Here is a 21,139-nt window from a genome sequence, read left to right on the forward strand (position 1 = left end):
ACACTCTCAAGCCCGTGTTTAGAGTTGCCAGGTCTGTTGTTTGCCCATGGAATTGGACAACTTCTAAAGTGCTGAAGCGGGTCCACCCCCGGCCCCCCTGTGTGGGTTGGGGATTTCTGGGTTTGTCATGGGGACCGGGCAACACTGCCAGGGTTTCCAACCCTGTTCAGTTTCATTTTGGGGGCATTGCTACTGAACTAGCACAGGTGTGTCCCAGAGAGCCACAACTAGAGCGGCGTGTTGGAGAGCCACGCCCACAGCGACGCCCTCCTCCAGCGGTGATGCTGCCACACTTGCATTGCCACCTGCTACCACTGATGGAGGCCAATACCCATGGCCATATTTACAAAAAATGTTTTATGTCAGAGAGAATGATGCGTCTTACGAAATTAAGTGTCTCTTATGCTTACCGAAAAATACAGAATACAATACTAGTTTTTACTTGATACTTAATACATTTAATACCATATAATTACTTTTGATACTTAAGTAAACCTAGAAGTTAACCAAGCGGTAGGGAAATTTGTCAATATACAAATAGCCCCAAGACAAACAATAACATTTAAGATTTACTGGAAAAATAGCGCTAAAATAACCCGTAAAGAACGTTGCAGTGAAACAAACAAGCGAGCGTCCATCTCTGTGCCATCTTTGCCTGCCTCCTGGGTCATGGCTCCTGGGGAAGTAAACGAGACCCAGAGGCTGGCCGCCCTCCCTCGAGGCCCACGCCCATTTTCAGTCAGATTCAGTGGGGCTCACCTGCCCTGCGACTCCTTCCCCCCCCGCCACTAGTCTTCCTGGCCAGAGAGGGTGCTCATGGCGTCCTGCGGCGCAGTCGCCGGGCAAACACGGGCTTCCTGGAGGAGCTGAAGCCCGGGAACATTGAGCGGGAATGCATTGAGGAGGTGTGCAACTACGAGGAGGCGCGAGAGGCCTTTGAGAACGACGATCTTACCGTGAGTTATTGCAGGAATAACACCCCGCCGTCATTAGCCTATCTGCTAGCAAAGCACCATATGTGACCCAAGTTACACACTTGACATTTCACTGCATATATGTATGAAAGTATGTATATGTATGTGACGAATAAACCTCTTGAATCTTGAATCATTATACATGAGATCATTATTCTGGCATAAAATTATTTTTTTCTTTCAAATATCACCTGAGATTCTGCTTTTAATTTTTATTCAGCTACTATTGGACATTAAAAAATAAAAATAAAAAATTGGAGCATAAATTAAACTGAAAGTGTTTTCTTGTCTTTTTTTCCTTCTTGTTTGTTATATAGTTTTATTTGTTTTATTTATTGTACGTCATGGAGAAGTTTGTTTTATACCTGATTTGTATCTTTGCAAAAACAAAATAAGCCTTGCTGCTTACAGCAAGCAATGAAAAACTATTTATAATAACATTTTTTGTGTGTCTGTGCATGTTTTTCCAGAGACAGTTTTGGCTGACATACCACAGTGAGTAACTTATAGTTTTTTATTTTTGAAAGCTATATAGAAATAGAAGGCTCTGTGGAATACTGTATTCTTATTGGTTGATGGCAGCAGTCAGCTGTCAGTTAATTCTGAACAAACCCTTGATTTGTTAATATTGACCATTGCCACAGGAAATCACTTCTCAACCTGGTTTAATTTCCCATGTTTCACTCCGCCTACATGCTAATGCTAGTGGCCCCATCTGGTGATGCTTCATACAAACAAAATGGAAGACAATAACAGTAAATGTTTTATTTTTAGGATGAATAGTTAGATATCGTGTGGAATTTTTTTTTTCAGTGGAAACTTTTAAACTAGACATACCAGTTATAGAACTAGACATACCAGTTATAGAACTAGACGTTCTAGTGATGGAACAAATCGTACTAATTATAGACAAACAAGGTATAGAACCAGACATACTAGATATAGAAGAGACATACTAGATATAGAACTATACATACTGGTTATAAAAACTAGACATACTAGTTATAGAACCAGACATACTAGTTATAGCACTATATGCACTAGTTATAGAACCAGACATACTAGTTATAGAACCAGACATACTAGTTATAGCACTATATGCACTAGTTATAAAACCAGACATATTAGTTATAGCACTATATGCACTTGTTATAGAACCAGACATGCTAGTCATAGAACCATACATGCTAATGATAGAACCAGGCATGCTAGTGATAGAACCAGGCATGCTAGTGATAGAACCAGACGTACAGGTTGTAGAACCAGACGTACGGGTTGTAGAACTAGATAAACCAGGTATAGAACCAGACATAGTAGTTATAAATGAGTTATACAACTAGACATACTAGATATAGAACTATGCATACTGGTTATAGAACTAGTCATATTAGTAATGGAACTGTATGTGTCTAGTTATAAAACTAGACATGCCAGTCATAAAAATAAATCTAGTCTGGATCTCTGAACGACGTTTCTATCTGTTCTGGCCTAGTAGAGTCTGATGTAAAAAAGTTTGTATCTGAGCGGCAAGTACAACAACAAACAGTGAGTGGGGCTCCAGAGCCAGACTAACTAACTGATCTTTCGGACTTCGTTATATACCCAAGATGTTCTCTCCTCCAATTACATGTCCTGCCCCTTTCAGCACTGGGAACCAATCATAGTATTGTAACTAGGGAGTTCTTTCCTGCCCCTTTCAGTGCAGGGAACCAATCATAGTCTTGTAACTAGGGAGTTCTTCCCTGCCCCTTTCAGTGCAGGGAACCAATTGTGGGGTGTGAACCAATCACGGTCCTGTTACTGGAGAGCCTCTCCTTTTGGGGCAGGCTCCCAAGGAACCAATCAGTCTTGTGGGGTGTGAACCAATCACAGTCTTATTACGGGAGAGTTTTTTCCTTTCCTGGAGAGAGTTTCTTTCACGGTTCCTGGAACACCTGCGCCATATTTTAACATATACAGTATGGGCATATTACCTTTTCCTAGTGTCGGACATGACCTTGGCCTGTTTCTTTGCTTCAGCTGTATTTGGCTGGTGTTCTGTATAGGCCTGCTTTTGCATAAGACCAAGTTCTGTTTTTGTATTACTTACATTAGTCTTGGGTTTTATAGCATACATTTTTTAAAGGTTTTTTAATACATTACCTTGAATATTGGTCGTTTAGTATAACATGTAATCAGTTTCTTGTCATGTGGGGGTTAATTAACCAGAACACAGTAGTCGTAGGATTAATCAATATTCCATCTCAGTGAATTTTATTTAGTAAGTAGTGTGTAATAACCAGGATAATGTCCAGCCAGCCAGCCAGCCAGTCATAATCACCAAATAACCCTCTTCACAGTGCCAAGACCTGGTCACCCTGTCTGAGGTTATTTTGATAATAATGACCGGCTGGTTCGACGCTATTATCCCTTACATAGACAAATACACAAGAAAACATGAAACCTGGAAACCATAAATAACATGTTACAATATAAAAACTTGAATTAAAATTATAAGTAAAAGGGATGTATAAGAGTATAAGGGATGGTAGCTAAGGAGGTAGAGCTGGTCGTCTAGTAATCTAAAGGTTGCTGGTTCGATCCCAGGCTCCTCCTGCTAGCATGCTGTAGTGTCCTTGAGCAAGACACTTAACCCCTAATTGCTCCTGATGGCTGCGTCCGTCGGTGTTTGAATAATTGTAAGTCGCTTTGGATAAAAGCGTCTGCTAAATGTAATGTAATGTAATGTAATAAGTGGGTCTGGATGACCGACGACCAATAACCCATCAGATTAAATAAACATGTTGATCGGGTGCATTGATGTGTTTGTGATCGATGATTGTCATAACTGATCTTGAAATTATAATGATGTGAGGAATCCGTGATTGATTGGTTGTGTGATTGATAAGGCCTTATTGATGAAACTATTGATGAGGTTGTATTGAAGACACTGTATTGATTAGGATGGACTAAGGACACTGTTTGATTAGATGTATTAAATACACTGTATTGAGAAGGTTGTATTGATGACACTGTATTGATTAAGCTGTAATGATGACACTATTGACGAGGCTGTTTCGATTACACTGTATTGATCAGGCTGTATTGATAACTATTTTGTATCTATTCAGCCCAGGACCCTTGCCAGGCCAACGCCTGTCGCAACAATGGCACCTGCGTCCCGGCTGTGGGGTCTTACACCTGCCTCTGTCCCGAGGGCTTCGAGGGATTACACTGTGATATTGGTAAAATATCTCCATATTGCTAATTTTATATTTTGGGGATTGCATATGATAGAACCAACCTGTGTGGCTGACGAGCCACTGCAAGACAGAGAAACATTGAGATAGCTCCCTGCCCCGGATCGGACTAATCAGAGCTGTGCCGGTGCTCATTTGGCTGACTCAGGGCAGTTGGGCGGCTGCGGGTAGGAAGCCATGCTGCTGTCTGCAACCACAGCTTGGTCCGCCACATACACCCACCACCTGACTTAGACCGGGAAGCCATCCGGCCGACAGCCAACCACAGGATAGAAAGTCAGCGACCACCATCTGTGCCGCCGGCCTATGGACCACCCGGAAGTTGAAGGGCTAGAGAGCCAGGTACAACCGGGTGATCCGGGCGTTAGTGTCCTTCATGCGGTGGAGCCACTGCATGATGTGACCCAAAAAGAGAGTGAAAGCGCGCACCATGAGGTAATAGTAGAGGGAACTAATGGCCCACTTGACCACCAGACACTCCTTCTCCACTGTGCTGTACCAACTCCTGCTCTGAAAGCTTGCAGCTGAGGTACAGCACCGGACACTCGGCTCCCTCCACCTCCTGGGACATGATCGCACCCAGCCCTTTGACTGACGTGTCAGTCTGGAGACAAAAAGGGAGAGAAAATCTAGGATTAAACAGTACTGGCTTCCCACAGAGAGCTGACTTTACCTTCGCAAATGTCTGCTGGCACTTTTGACCACTGTACCCGACCCTTTTCAGTTAAGTCAGACAAGGGGCTAGTTAGCTCCAAAAAGATGGGTACAAACCTCTTATAGCCTAGCTTTTTCTTGGGTCTTGGCGTGTTTGTGACCGCAGCGGTTTTATCAAGCTGGGGTTGGAGGAGAAAACAGAAGCGACGCTTAAGTGCGGCCACGTCCACCCTCTGGGACGGAGAGAGATGGTTACTAAACAGAGCCGCAGTATGATCAGCCACTTTGGAGCCTCCAGCCCCAACTCGTCCCGTTCAATGAGGCCAGAGCCACAGATGCCCCCTCCTTTCATTCTTTTAAGAACTTCAGGTGATGAATCTGTCGCCTCATCCCTGTCAGACCGCTCTACCGCATAATCTAGCTCTCCAACTGGCTATGTGATGACAAAAAAGGCCCTTGCCACTTTGCAAGCAATAAGAGCTGGACATAGGAAGCAACTCTAACACCTTGTCTCCAGGTGTGAATTGTCTGAGCCAAGCCCCCCTGTCATATAAGAGGCACTGACGTTCCTGAGCCCTGTGCATATTGTCCCGTGATAACAGCCAAATCAGTGTGTGTCACATTCTTACTGGTGCTAGGACCTTCCTCCCAGTTTTCTTTAATTTGGTCTAGCATCCCAGGTCTCCTGCCAAAGAAGAGTTCAAAGGGAGAAAATCCCGTGGAGGCTGGGGGAACCTCCCGCACTGCAAACAGGGGGTCCAGCCACTTGAGCCAATTATGGCCATTGTCGTGAACAAACTTTTGAATCATGTTTTTCCGTTTTTTATTAAAGCCTTCCAGGCCATTATCCGCTGTTGCTTTTCATCGTGACTGAAGTGACCGGCCATCGGTGCCCAAAATCAGGGAGTGGGACAGCCGGGAACTAACCACAGCTTGTACCCTATGCTTTTTCCCCTTGTAACAAATTTGGAGCCGGACCATCAGATACATGTGAATAACGCTATGTACACAACAAATTTCTCCCCATGACGCTTCCACCAAAGCCCGAGGGTGAACCAGGCGTTGCTGATGTCTGATGTCTACCCCCTCATAGCCTTACCGCTGCTTGGTACGCCCCTTCCTCTTTCGAGGCACTTCTGCAGCCAGCGGATTGGCTCTGAGGCACTGGCATCCTGCCCCTCCCGTGTCCCTGTTCCGGCGCCACTTGTGGGAATCTCTGCCCACAGGTACGGGTTTAGGGAGGGAGATGGAGTCTTTCTTGCACTGGTTTGCCAGCATGGCGATAGTTTTTATTATAACAATAAACAAAGGCTTGCTGGCCCACAGAATAAATAGTGATTAGTTAACAGTGATCACAATTAATCTGGGAGCAGGAGGAATGACGCTCCACTCTGGCTCCTAGTCGGCTGACAAGCTTGTGTGCCGATCCCCCTCTGCAAGATGGGCAAATATTGAGAAGGCTCCCTGCCTTGGATTGGACCATTAGCGCAGCGCGGGTGCTGATTCACCTGACTCGGGGAGGCTGGCGGCCACATGAAGGAAGCCATTTTGCCGTCTGCAGCTGCAGCTCAACCAAGCCCCTCAGTCCGCCCCTTGGTCTGTATTTGATTGGAAATATTTTAGCTCCAGTTCCAATAGCGCTATCCCACTGGTTGCCACAGCAACAGGCAATTCCGGTTGTAACAACAAACTGAATTATCGCTGAAAAATGTCAACGCATCCCTAGACTTGTGTCTAGAAATCTCTGCACCATAGAGTCCACTTTGGAGGATCCGATCGGATTCTTCAGATATCTGATCCAGGATGTTGGGCTGGTAATAATTGTATTGATTATTATTCTTCTGACTTATATTGTATTTATTCTATTTGTTTCTTCCAGAGTATAAGGACAGTCTGAAGTGTCTTTATCAGAATGGTGGATGTCAGCACTTCTGTGAAAGTTCTGGAACAGGAAGTAAATGTTCCTGTTCAGCAGGATACAGCCTGGGAGTAGACGGAAAACAGTGTGTGCCCCAGGGTGAGTGGTACTACTACAGTACTAGTGTAATGCTGCAATACTATTAGTAGTAATGGTATTTGTACTCTCGCAGTTGATTTTCCCTGTGGTTTGGTCCCTGAGAATCAGAACCAGACAATTCGGCCTGAGACTCGGCTGGTGGGCGGAGACCACTGTTCCAAAGGAGACTGTCCCTGGCAGGTAGCACAGCTAGCACACTGCTAACATGCTGCTAGCATACTGCTAACACACACCTAGCATACTGCTGATACTCTGCTAACAGACAGCTAGCATAGTGCTATCACAGCTCTCTCCATCTCCAGGTTCTGGTCCGGCTCCGGGGCGCCCCTCACTGTGGCGGGGTCCTGGTCCACGCAGAGTGGGTGCTGACGGCAGCCCACTGCGTCCAGGACCTGAACCACCAGGACCTGACAGTGGTGGCTGGTACACAGGACTAAAAACAATAAAGTTACATCCAAAACAATGAGCTCATAGTTCATCACAAAACACACCTTTACAACAAGTTACAACTTTACAACACACTTTCGAGATCAAAGAAGATGAGAGTAGATTGAAAACACAACTTTCAAAACTTTATAACATAAGTTTACAAACAATTTTATGAACAACTTACAACTTAACAATGATAAAACTTGGCATTACATTTGTACACACTACACATAACTTTACAACTGTACAACATTACTTTACAACCTGACACCTGTCTCACCACCTATCTCACCTCCTGTCTCTAGGGGAGCACAATCTTAACGTGCAGGAGGGCACGGAACAGATTCTCCCTGTAATGGCTGCCATCGTCCACTGGGGGTACTCGCCCACGACAGCCGACAGCGACGTGGCCCTGCTCCGCCTGCTGCAACCCGCCACCTTGGGGCGCCACGCCGTGCCTCTCTGCCTCCCCCAAGCGGCGTTCGCCCGCAACGAGCTGATGCACGTGCGCTACCACAGCGTGTTGGGGTGGGGGTGGGGGACAATCGGCGGCCTGACCTTGGGCTCCGCCACAACCGCCAACATTCGGCCGATCTCACCCGTACTGCGCTCCATGCAGGTCCCACTGATCGAAAACGCCCGATGCACCCAGTATAGCCGCTTCAATTTCACCGAGCGGATGCTGTGCGCGGGGTACCTGGGGGGACTTCAGGGGGCGTGCACGGGTGACGACGGCTCCCCGCTGGTGACACGCTATGGCTCCACTTCCTTTCTGCTGGGTGTGGTAGGATGGGGGAAGGGCTGCCCGATGCCTGGCTACTACGGGGTGTATGCCAACATGGAGCACTTTGTGGACTGGGTGCAGGAGACCATGAGGGACACGCCCAATGCCAAGCTAGCTGGATTAACCCAGGCTATATTAGGGTGATGGTGTCGGAGAATTAATTTGGGGTCTGAGTTTAGATGTGTCAGAGAATATCCCCTTCAGAAATGCTTAGTTTATACTCTGTTTCTACTTCAAGTTGAATAAAATATGTTTGCGAGTCAGACTTATTGTGACTCTTTTGTGGTTTTTCTCATGTTTCAGGATTTAAGCCAAGAACAAATTTGCGTGACATGCACAGCTAGCATACTGCTAAGACACAATTAGCATTCTGCTAGCACACGACTAGCATTCTGCTAACTGCTAACACATGCTAAGTCTGAATGAAACTCTTATTTTGAAGGTACCACACTGTTCAGGTTTGTTGAAATTGTTCATCCTACATGGCAGAGACCCATGACTCGCAAATGATTTGTTCGTAGCGAACTAATCCTATGAATGTCTTTGAGTCTGTAGTTGCTGCGGAAAGACAACACACACAGTCAGATAGATACAGAGAGTATAAGCAAAGTGGATATGTACAATTACAAAGTGGACATAAAACAGAATAGTAGAAAGATGGAGAGAACATTTTTATCAGAAAAAAAAGCGAGGGAGGAAGGGTTGTTTACATCAGTCATCAATTCTGTGAATTTTCACTTTAAGTGAAAACTGTCTTTATAGTTTAAGTTAAGGTTCATCCTCCCCTACCTGTATTATTGATTACTGATCTCAGCTGGTTCAGGAGGTGGAGAAGCTTCTCTTTTTGGGAAGTTTTGGAAGTTATGGGGACAAAGTGCATCTCCATCTGAGGGTAAATATTGGTTCAGCCTGGTGGACTCACTGGACGTTTGCCTGACCCTGCCGCCGCTTGGCCTCCTGGGAAGGGGGCGGAGCTCATTGACCACACAACCACCTAGACAGCTAGACCTAGAGCCGTCTCCCTGCTACAGGTTAGCAAGCCCTTGGCGTAAAAACCTGTCTCACTGCTCGACTTGTTGTCTCACTGAACTCTTTCTCATCGCTAGGATCTATTCTTCCTCCATCCATCCTTCCATTTTGGATGCAGTGTCCTCTCCAGGGGGTCCCGCCTGCCATGTTTGGGCTGTCCCAGGCCTGCCTGTGGGTCCTTCTTCTCCACCAGGTGTCCTCGGAGGGTACGTTATGTCGGTTAGGATGCGCTTTCCCAGCATGCTTAGCAGCGCTTTGGTAATACAAAATGTTATGTTATGGTTTTATCTTGTGTACAACTTGCTGTTCGTTGTATCGGACCACTCCCTTGTTTGGAGTTGTTCACTTCCTTGTTTGGAGTTGTTGACTTCCTGGTTTGGAGTTGTTTACTTCCTGATTTGGAGTTGGAGAAGGATGGATAGTTACGCTTCCGAGCATGCATAGCGTAGCCCTAACTGGTATTAGCTTACCATTACAAAACAGGAATCTTAGAGTTTTTGTTTTGTGTGAGGACAACTTCCTGTTGTTGTTGTTGTTGTTGTTGTTGTTATTTCTAAACTTGTTCCCGGATAGGAGTTCTTTACTTCCTGGTTTGGATTTTCTTTACTTATTTCCGAATCGATGGGCCCAGATCTGGCAACCCAGGTCGGCTAGATCGGGCAGATTTTGACCTGGCAACCCTCTGAGTTGCCAGATCTGGGCCCATCGCTTTGGCACAAAGCCAGGCTGGGATTGACGATGGCCAAGGCTCGCCCACGGTGTCCCAGAACCGGGTCCATCGAATGCCACTTCTAACTTGATATCTGGGATTTTGCTCCAAAATGCAAATTCAATTCGTACAACCCATCCAACTCGAAACGATTCAGTGTGCTGACTGGGAATGATGATGAAGGCGTGCGTGTGGGTGTGTGTGTGTGTGTGTGTGTGTGTGTGTGTGTGTGTGTGTGTGTGTGTGTCTCTCTCTCTCAGTGTTCCTGGATGCTCGCTCAGCCACCCAGCTCCTCTCCCGCAGCAGGCGAGCTAACAGCCCGTTTGAGGAGTTGTGGAAGGGCAACATGGAGAGGGAGTGTGTGGAGGAGCGCTGCGACCGTGAGGAGGCCAGGGAGATCTTTGAGAACGAGGAGCAGACGGTGCTACTCTGCCACTACTACACCCCCACTCCATCTCTGCTCTCCTTTACTACCCCTGAAGTCTACTTCTACGCTACTCCACTTCGATTCGACTCTACCTCTTCTCCAACTTTACTTAAACTCAACTCTACCTTCCCCTCTACTCTACACTACATCTACTCAACCTCCACTCTACATCTACTCCACCTCTACTCTACTCTGCATCTGTCTCTACTCAGGATGGCATACAGTAGAGATCTACTGTATGCAATCTCTACTCCACCTCTACCTCAACTTCTATACTACTCTACCTCTACTCTACTTTGCATCTACCTCCACTCTATTCTACCTCTACTGTATGCCATCTCTTCTCTACCCCTACCTGTACTCTACCTTTATCTCTACCTCTACTCCGCTTCTACCCTAACTCTACTCCACCTCTATTCAACTGTGCCTCTACCTCTAGCTCTACTCTACTCCACCTCTACTCCACCATTACTTTCCCTCTACTCCACCTCTATTCTACCTCTACTCTAACTCTACTCCCGCTTTATTCTAACTCTACTCCACCTCTACTCCCCCTCTACTCTGCCTCTTCCTCTAGCTGTACTCTACTCTACCTCTACTCCACATCTACTCTACCTGTACTCCAACTCTACTCTACTCTACCTCTACTCCGCCAATACTTGAACTCTACTCCACCTCTCTCTACTCTGACTCTACCTCTACTCCACCTCTACTGTAACTGTACTCCACCTCTACTCTAACTCTACTCAATCTCTACTCCACCTCCCTCTACTCTGCCTCTACTCTACCTCTACTCTACCCTGCCTCTACTGTAACTGTACTCTACCTCTACTTGAACTCTCCTCCACCTCTACTCCACCTCCCTCTACTCAGCATCTTCTTCTATTCTACCTTTACGCCGCCTCTACTCAAACTTTACCCCACCCCTACTCTAATTCTATTCCACCTCTACATCAGCTCTTCTACTCTACCTCTACTGTAACTCTACTCTACTTCTACTCTCACTAAATTCTAACTCTACTCCACCTTTACCACACCTATAATCTACCTTAACACTCCTCCCCTTCTACTCAGCCTCTACTCTATTGGAATTCTTGGGGATGTGTTTTCCTAATTATCGAGGCGCTGGACTAGCTGATCTCCTCTGCAGCCCTGCATTGAGCTCAGACAGTTAACATGCAGAACTGGACTAACCCCATCAAACTTGAACTATTCACAGAACATAATCCGAACTACAGTCGATAGAAGTTTATCTCTAGTTGTCAGGTCAACACAATGGCACCTGTATGATCTGCTGCCCCCACGTTTTATAATCCTACTGTTTAATGAGCTGCAACAAGACGTACCGGGTACGTTATTGGTCAGTTTTCAAAACTGAACGGCTGATTTTTTATATTTTAATAACTGTGATTCCTGCCTCTATTACACTCTCTTTCCCTTTTCTCTTCCTATCTTTCCTTCCATTTTTCCTTTTCAGACCGAATTCTGGAACAAATATGAAGGTGAGATTTCCTTCCTGCAACAAAAAAACAAACTAACAGAGAAGAATAAACACATGGTGACAATAAATAAAAAAAAAAACATAATAATGATAATAAATAAAACATACTGACCAATTTAAATGACATGATTTGATGAAGTCTTATATCTGATGTACGTCCTAATTATTGTCCTCACTTATCACCATAGCAACATCAGGTTGTTAGGAAACTATCCAGTCTGGTGCTAAGATTCAGTAGCCTACACTTACATAACAAAGTGAATTAGTGTGTGTGTGTGTGTGTGTGTGTGTGTGTGTGTGTGTGTGTGTGTGTGTGTGTGTGTGTGTGTGTGTGTGTGTGTGTGTGTGTGTGTGCAGACGGGGATGCGTGTGAGGCCAGGCCGTGCGTTAACAACGGCGTGTGCAAGGACGGACTGGGAAGATACACCTGCTTCTGCACTACTGGTTACCAGGGATACAACTGTGAGATAGGTAACTGACTGTCTGTGGCTCTGTCAAGCCAGGGCCACATTACGGGATTTTCAAGGCCCTTCTGGCAACAATTTGAAATCGGGTGGAGTCGTGGGAGTCCAGAATCGTCCAGGGTAGTCCATGGTAGAGTCGTCGGCGTCATCGATATGTGTGAGTGAATACGAAGCAAATACGATCCCAATTGGCCAGGTAAAGAATTCATCAATCGTGTTTGATTGAATTTGGGCCAGTCTTTCCAAAATCCTTTGGTGTGTGCGTGTCAGAGCCTCAAACCACGGTGGCGCGCTGTATGGCATCCATGCTTGTTTTTGTGTCAAAATATTGCAAGAAAAAACATTCTTGCGAGTGCAAGAGTAGCACAAAACTGCGTCGGTCTGTTTTACGTCTTTACATTTGTGCTCCTCGAGGACAGCGGCTGTTATGTGTGCGTGCAGAAGAGACTGGGAATCTGTGTTACATGTGTGCTGCTCAATCTTTTCATTGTCTACCTGTCTGAAAGTCTGTCTGTATATCTGCCTGTCTGTCTGCATTTCTGCCTGTATATCTGTAGGTCTGTCTGTAGTTCTGACTGTATAAGTGTAGGTCTGTCTATAGTTCTGACTCTATATCTGTCTGTAGTTGTGACTGTATATCTGCAGGTCTGTCTGTTGTCTTGACTGTATATCTGTAGGTCTGACTATCACTGTCTGCAGTTACGACTGTATATCTGTAGGTCTGTTTATATTTCTGTGGGTCTGACTGTATGTCTGTCTGTAGTTCCTACTGTATATCTGTAGGTCTGACTGTACAGTATGTCTGTCTGTAATTCTGACTGTATATCTATAGGTCTCTCTGTGATTCTGACTGTATATCTGTAGGCATGACTGTCTGTCTGTAGTTCTGACTGTATTTTTGTAGGTCTGTCTATATTTCTGTAGGGATGTCTGTATCTGTAGGTCTGTCTGTGTTTCTGACTGTATATCTGTAGGTATGACTGTCTGTCTGTAGTTCTGACTGTATATTTGTAGGTCTGACTGTATTTCTGTAGGGATGTCTGTATCTGTAGGTCTGTCTGTATTTCTATCGGCATATCTGCAGTTCTGTCTGTTGTCTTGACTGTATATCTGTAGGTCTGACTATCACTGTCTATAGTTGCGACTGTATCAGATATACAGTAGGTCTGTTTATATTTCTGTGGGTATGTCTGTAGGTCTGTCTGTAGTTCTGACTATGTCTGTAGGTCTTGACTGTATGTCTGTATATATGTAGGTCTGTCTGTATATCTGTCTATATTTCTGTAGGTCTGTCTCCCTGTCTGTCTGTTTGTCTGTATAGATAACTGGTGTATCTCAAGCTTCTGTAGCTTCGTAGCCACAGAAGGAACTTCCAGTGCCGGAAGCCAAGGATTCAAGATTCAAGATTCAAGATTCAAGATTTTTTATTTGTCACATACATATACATACTTCCATACATATATGCAGTGAAATGTAATGCAACGCACCCGGTGATAGCACACAATAAGTCCTAGGAAAAAGTACAAAAATAAAATAAAAAGTAGAAAATTCCTTTCTAATATACCGACTAACTGACTCCTAAAACGTAATACAGTAAGTGGAATACTTATAGAATAAGATAAAAAATATATAGAATAAAATACAATAAAAAATAGATTGAAATAAAATGGAATAGGTTGAAGGAATATGGCTATGTATATACAGATATGTGCATTTAAAGTGGCATGTGAATTAAAGTGGCATGTGAATGTGAATAGTGTGAGGTAGTGTTTGGGATAATACAGCACAGTATACAACAGTACGGCGCAGCAATACGGCATCACGAACAACCCTGAACAGTGACACAGTATGCGGTACAGTATGCTACATACAGTACAGTAGGTAGTGGAGCCTAGTGCATGGCTCAGTTAGGACCCCTGGTGAGGTCAGCGTTGACAGTTCTGATGGCTTGAGGGAAGAAACTCCGTCTCAGTCTCTCTGTTCTCGCTGCGTGACTGCGGAGGCGCTTGCCTGACCGCAGCAGCTGAAACAGTCCGTTGTTGGGGTGATGAGGATCCTTCATGATCCTACGGGCTCTGCTACTACACCTCCTGGTGTATAACTCCTGCAAGGGGGGGAGGGTAGTTCCAGTGGTACGTTCAGCTGAACGCACCACCCTCTGCAGGGCCCGCCTGTCCTGGGCAGTACAGTTCCCAAACCAGGCAGTGATGTTGCCTGTCAGGATGCTCTCCACTGCTCCAGAGTAGAAGGACTTGAGGATCCTCACCGAGACCCGGAATTTCCTCAGCTGCCTGAGGTGGTAGAGACGCTGCCTCGCCTTTCTCACCAGAGTGTCTGTGTGAACAGTCCATGTTAAGTCCTCTGTGATGTGGACTCCCAGATATCTGAAGCTGCTCACCCTATCGACAGAAGTCCCATTAATCCACAAGGGCGCGTGCGTCCTCGATTGTGATCCACGCCTAAAGTCCACAATCAGCTCCTTGGTTTTGCTGACGTTCAGGTGGAGGCTGTTGTCCTGGCACCAGAGTGACAGGTCAGCCACCTCCTCGCGGTAGGCCTTCTCATCGCAGTCGGTGATCAGGCCCACGACCACGGTGTCGTCAGCAAACTTGATGATGGTGTTGGAGCTGGACCTGGCCACACAGTCATGTGTGTACAGGGAGTACAGTAGGGGGCTGAGGACGCAGCCCTGGGGGGATCCTGTATTCAGGGTGAGGGAGCTTGACATGTACTTCCCCACCTTGACCACCTGGGGGCGGCCTGTGAGGAAGTCCAGGATCCAGGTGCACAGCGGAGCATTCAATCCTAGCTCCAACAACTTGACAGCCAGTCTGGTGGGGACTATGGTGTTGAAAGCTGAACTATAATCGATGAACAGCATTCTCACATAGGCCTCCTTCTGGCCATCCAGGTGCGTGAGCGTGGTGTGCAGTACCTGGGAGACCGCGTCATCGGTGGATCTGTTCTGCCGGTACGCGAACTGCAACGGGTCCAAGGTGCGGGGGAGGGAGGCGCAGATGTAATCCTTAATCAGCCTCTCGAAACACTTCATGACCACCGAGGTGAGGGCCACCGGACGGTAGTCATTCAGGCAGGTTGGAGAGGCGATCTTCGGGACAGGAACGACGGTGGACCTCTTGAAACAGGATGGGACCACTGATTCAGCCAGGGAGATGTTGAATATTGTGGTGAACACCGGAGCTAGCTGGTTAGCACAGGTCTTCAGTACTCGTCCAGATATGCCATCTGGGCCCGCAGCTTTCCTGGTGTTCACCCGCATCAGAGCCCTCCTGACCTCGTGCACGGACACTGAGAGTGCGCGCTCGTCCCCAGCGGTGTAACTCCAATTAGCCGGCGAGCTAGCGGTGCTGCTGCCAGACTCGAACCGTGCATAAAAGGAGTTCAGTTGGTTGGCCAGGGAGGCGTCCGCACTCGTGGCTGGGGAGGAGCTGCTCTTGTAGTTTGTTATTGTTCGCAGCCCCTCCCACAAGCGTCTTGTGTCCCCCCGCTCCATCTGCAGCTCCCCGGTGTCTCTGTACGTCCGTTTGGCGTCCCTCACCGCCCTCCGCAGATTGTACGACGCCGCTTTGTAATTGTCCATGTTGCCAGATACAAGTCCGTCGTTGTAAGCGGCCGTGCGCGCATTCAGAGCGCAGCGGATGGATTTATCAACCCATGGTTTCTGGTTTGGAAATATCCGAACTTTCACCGTGGGAACGATTTCATCCGCGAGCGTAGCCACAAAACTCACTACAACCTCCGTAAACTCGCTGACGTCACTTGAACTCGCTCGGAACATGTCCCAGTCTACGTCAGTCAGAGCGTCCTGAAGCGCAGCCTCTGATTGGTCCGTCCACCGCTTCACTTCCCTCGTCATCACCAGATCCCGCGCGATCAGAGGCCTGTAAACAGGAAGCAGCGAGATCGCGGCGTGATCTGATTTCCCGAAAGCAGGAAGCGACACGGGCTTGTATCCGTTCTTGTAAGGAGTGTAACAATGGTCCAGAGTTCTGTCTCCCCTGGTGGCACACGTGATGTGTTGGTGGAAATTCGGCAGAACTTTTTTCAGGTTGGCCCTGTTAAAGTCCCCAGTCGCCACCACAGCCGCGTCGGGATGTCTGTTCTGAAATCCGCACAACACATCGTGCAGAACCGACAGAGCTGCGTCGGTGTCCGCTTGCGGTGGGATATAAACGGCTGTAATGATGACCGTGCTGAATTCCCGGGGGAGATAAAATGGACGGCATAGTATGGTCAGCTGTTCCAGGTTCGGCGAGCAGGAGTGGGAGAGGAATTTGGTGTTGTTGGCGTCACACCAGCGGTTGTTTACCATTAGGCAGACGCCTCCACCTTTGGATTTCCCCGACTCTCCCATTCTGTCGCCGCGGAACACGGAGAAGGCCTCGGCTGGACGTATGGCTTCATCCGGCACCAGTGGGTTCAGCCATGTTTCCGTCAGGCAGAGGACGCAACAGTTCCTCGTGTCACGCTGGAATTGAATCCTCGCTCGAAGTTCATCCATCTTGTTCTCCAGGGACTGGACGTTAGCAAGAAGGATGCTTGGCAGAGGTGGAGGGTAAGGTTGCGTCCTCATTCTGACCCGAATGCCGCCTCGTTTACCTCGGTGCTTCCTCCGTGGGCCGGCTCGTGGAACAGCGACTCCATTTTTGTTGTTGTTGCGAGTGTTCCCGCGTAGGATTTCCGCCGGCCACTCTGCTCCCACGGATAAAAAGTCCCAAAGTTGTTCGTTTAGGGAAATTTTTATATCCATGAGTGCATCGCGGCCGTATGAGTTAATTGTTGATGTTTTTCTGGCGAACATCGTGATAAAAAAAGGAAAAAAATACTAAAGAGTAAGAAAGTAACCGGAGCGCCGGCGCAGGCGACCGCTAGGGGCGGCGCCACTATCGCCACATCGCCACGGATTTAAATGTTCATGCACTTGTGGTTTTTGGTTTATTTTCCTGAACATTCTGCCTGGTCAGGTTTAATGTTCTGAGTTCCTGCACTGTGGCGTTGTGTATCTCCAGTGATCCCAGAACTGTGTGAGAACAAGAATGGCGGCTGCGAGCACTTCTGCGAGGTGGTGGGCGGCAACGTAGAATGCGCCTGCGCTGACGGATACTTCCTGGGCTCGGACGAAAAGTCCTGCAACACCAACGGTGAGAGCGAGAGGGATGAAGATAAATCAACGTTTATATCAAGAACTCCAGATCCTCCTTTAAAAAGTGTTGAATTCAGTTTTTAACAAATACCAGTTCATAAAACCAATTAAAATGTCTTAAATTTTTTTTTTGTATAAATTATTAGTGCTTAAAATTTATTGAAAGGTCTTAAATTCAACTTGTATAAATATTAGTCTTTAAAAGTCATTAGAAGGTTACACATTAATCTTAAATTAGTCTAAAATGGTATTTCCCAGAGACCTTCAGGTGCGGGGTGGTCCACAGCAAGGACACCCGTACGGTGTTCCACTACGAACGTTCCAACAGGACGGTGAACTGGACGGAGGCGGAGTCAGAGCTAGACTGGCTCCTCCCCCCACCCCGGGAAAACATGACCTGGCAGCACGACGCCGACTACCTCGAGGACGCCGTGTGGGAGGAGCCTATCCTGGCCCAGGTCCGGGGGGACACCCGCATCGTGGGAGGAGAGGACTGTCCCCCGGGGGAGTGTCCCTGGCAGGTAAGCGCCTCCCTCTCTTTTCTTTTCATCCTTCCTTGCCCTTCCTTTTCCTCCCCCCACCCTCATGCCCCCCTGTCCTCCCTTTTCTTCTCCTCCATCTCTCCTTATCTCTTCTCTTCCCTCCTCCCCCTCTTCTCTCCCTCCTCCTCCCTCCTCTGCTTTCTTTCCCCTCTCCTCTCCTCCTCCTCACTCTCCTCCCATCCTTTTTTCTTTCCTCTCCTCACTCGGCTCTTCCCCCCTCTTCTTTCTGCTCTCATTCTCCCCCTCTCCACTCATCTTCTCTCGCTCTCTCTCTCTCCAGGCTCTCCTGATGAACGAGGAGCACCGGGGGTTTTGTGGGGGAACCATCTTGAACGAGTATCTGATCCTGACGGCCGCTCACTGCATGAACCAATCCCAGTCCATCTACGTGGTGCTGGGTACGTCCACCAGTTGGTCCCTGACTCCCCGTAGATTGTCTCCTAGCTCCCAGAATGTTCCCTAAACTGTCTCCTAGCTCCTACCTGGTCTCCCGCTGTAGCTCCTCCTAGATTGGCTCAGAGTCCATATCCTAGCTCCTAGACTGTAGCTACCCTAGCTGCTAGACTAACTTCTAGTTTGTCCCCACCTCCAAGTCTGTCTCCCAGCTCCTAGAGCGTCTCCTACCATATCCTCCACAGGTGAGTTTGACCTGCTGGTGAAGGAAGGCAACGAGGCGGTCCACAACGTGGATACAGTTCTGATCCACAAGCACTACCGGCCCAAAACCTACCACAACGACATCTCGATCGTCAAGCTGCAGACGCCCATCACCTTCAGCCGCTACATCCTGCCCGCCTGCCTGCCCCAGCGCCAATTCGCGGAGAATGTGAGGCCCTTCCCATTTATAATCCGGACCCGACACGCCCACTCCCTGTCCGAGCTGATAAACCCACTTCCTGTTTCAATCAATACAAACCCACTTTCTGTCTGAACTGACGCACCTGATAAGGACACAACATGCCTGCAAAAAAAAAACATCCTGCAATTTGTACGTCTGCAAAGGCTCTGCACAGCCTGGTGTCATTACACTTCTGTACACTAGGTGGCACTGTATTGAAAAAGGTACACAAGCGCATCGTTTTCTTTAAAGCAGGACACTCCTTTCGTCTTCCAACTTCTGCATCCGACGGCACAAAACCGAGCGTGTTGTGCCGTCGTCACAGAGCAGGAAATACAGAGATGGTTGAAATGTTTGTTGAACGGTCAAACTAATGGAGGTCTGGAGAACTTCTCGTTAAAAAATGTTAACCAACTGTTTGTCACCAACTATTATGCTTGAAATTCTCTACACTCCCATGTGGAGATTAGTTTTAACCAGCCCTTCCACTTCCTGTTTAAATTGACACTTCCTGTTCGCATCCAATCTCCAGAACTCTGAAGTCAAACTATCGGAGGTCTGGAGAACTTCCCGCCAAATAAATAATAATGAGACCTTCTGGAGCCAGAGGCAGCCATTAGATTGGCTCTGAGTTTGAAAGCACATGCCCCGGAAATTGCACCTCTCGTTTGTTTTTCTGTCCAGGTAGAAACAGTTTTCCGATGTAAGGTTTCGCCATGCCAACGAAAAAAAATGACATAACACCTCCTTTGGTTTTGCCAGAAATAAGCAATTAAAATCAAATCAAAACATCCAATTATTTTGCAGGAGTTATTATATCGTTATCTAGTCAGTTCACTAGACAATAAATAGCATGGAGCAACGTGGTTGTTGCTAGTAGGAAAACACACAGGTGAGCGTCAGTGCCAGGCTCCACCCCCTAGTGCCTGGCTCCGGCACAATTTGATTGGTTGGAAGCATGATGACAACCCTCAGTGTCTCCGCCCTTTTCTGACCAAGTATTCTGCTTGAATTTCTCAACACCTCCGTTAGTTTCACATGGAGGTGTGGCTACACGAGGTTGGTCTGTATCGACACTCCCGCTTCCTGTCTGGAGAATTACTTCCACTTCCTGTTTGAACCAATGTTTTCTGTTTGAAACACACATTCCCGTTTTAGTCAACATGCCTACTTCCCATTTTAACCAACCCTCCCACTTCCTGTTCAACCCCCTCCCCCTCCAACCCCCCAGGTCCTGATGAAGCAGGCCTCCGGTCTGGTCAGTGGCTTCGGTCGGCTGGGTGAGACCCGCCAGCCGTCCACGGTGCTGCAGCGGCTCAGCATGCCCTACGTGGAGCGCGCTGCCTGCATGGATTCCAGTCAATTCCGAATCTCAAACCACATGTTCTGTGCGGGCTATGCCGCCGCCGGCAAAGATGCCTGCTATGGCGACAGTGGCGGGCCGCACGTGACGCGCTACCGCAACACTTACTTTGTGACAGGCGTAGTCAGCTGGGGCGAGGGGTGCGCCCGCGACGAAAAGTACGGCATCTACACCCAGGTGTCCAAGTACATCCGCTGGATCCGCAACGGCATGAGGCTACTGATGCCCAAAGCAGGGAAGGGCGACCTGAAGGAAGGCCCTCAGGAGTCAGCAGCGGGCTGGAGGAAGAGGAGGTGGAGCGGCGGCGCGGCCCGCCACAAAACCATCCACATGTGATTCCTAGACCAGAAGGGTCTCTCAGAAACCCGGTGTTGGGGGTTAAGTCCGTCTGAGCCGGATCAAATCTCAGCGCTTCAACAGGAATGAAGTAAAGAAAACAAAAAGATTGATTGGATGTTTTTTCGTGTCGTGTCAACAAAGAGTCAGATTTTAAGATTTATTAAAGAATTAATAAAATATCAGGGCAGTGAGTTCACTTCCTTTCATTTTAATTTTAACTTCTTAAAGGTTTTCCTATCTTTTTTTTAATGTTTTTATTTTTATATTTTATTGTGTTCATCGTCATGCTGAATAAAAGGGAACACCAGTTTGAGAGCTGGAAGGTTTCTGGAAATGTTCTGAATATAATGTAGCAAGTGTTGTTCAAAATTCGTAAACATATTAAACTTTATTCAGGAAAAAGTCCTCTATCCAGGCGTTAACTTGGTGGGCATAAGCCGCCTCCTGTGGTCTGAGAACTCTCTGAGTGACTTTGCTGTTGTGCGACTATTAGTATAATTTTCATTGGTTCACTGGTTCTACAGTGGATACATTGATAATGGATTATGTGCAGATGGAATTTTCCAGATATTTTACCAGTGTATTTCATTAATAAATAAAAAATCTAAAATCAGAGATATCAAACCATACAAGCCAGGGGACATGTAGTACCAAAGTAGAAAATAT

The 21,139-nt window shown here is 47.2% G+C and overlaps 1 protein-coding gene across 1 annotated transcript; it reads left to right on the forward strand.

The window, feature by feature from the left end:
* Window positions 1-9,271: 9,271 nt before the first annotated feature.
* Window positions 9,272-20,470, forward strand: LOC307247701 (coagulation factor X-like; the record flags this gene model as incomplete). The annotated part of the gene is made up of 9 exons (XM_080023824.1): window positions 9,272-9,332; window positions 10,117-10,256; window positions 11,740-11,764; window positions 12,121-12,234; window positions 17,258-17,389; window positions 17,650-17,912; window positions 18,214-18,331; window positions 18,572-18,759; window positions 20,003-20,470. 9 exons carry the CDS (start codon window positions 9,272-9,274, stop codon window positions 20,468-20,470), a joined length of 1,509 nt encoding a protein of 502 aa, XP_079879950.1.
* Window positions 20,471-21,139: the final 669 nt, after the last annotated feature.

Source organism: Zeus faber, assembly GCF_960531495.2.
Source record: "Zeus faber genome assembly, chromosome: 2".
Taxonomy (NCBI): Eukaryota; Metazoa; Chordata; class Actinopteri; order Zeiformes; family Zeidae; genus Zeus; species Zeus faber.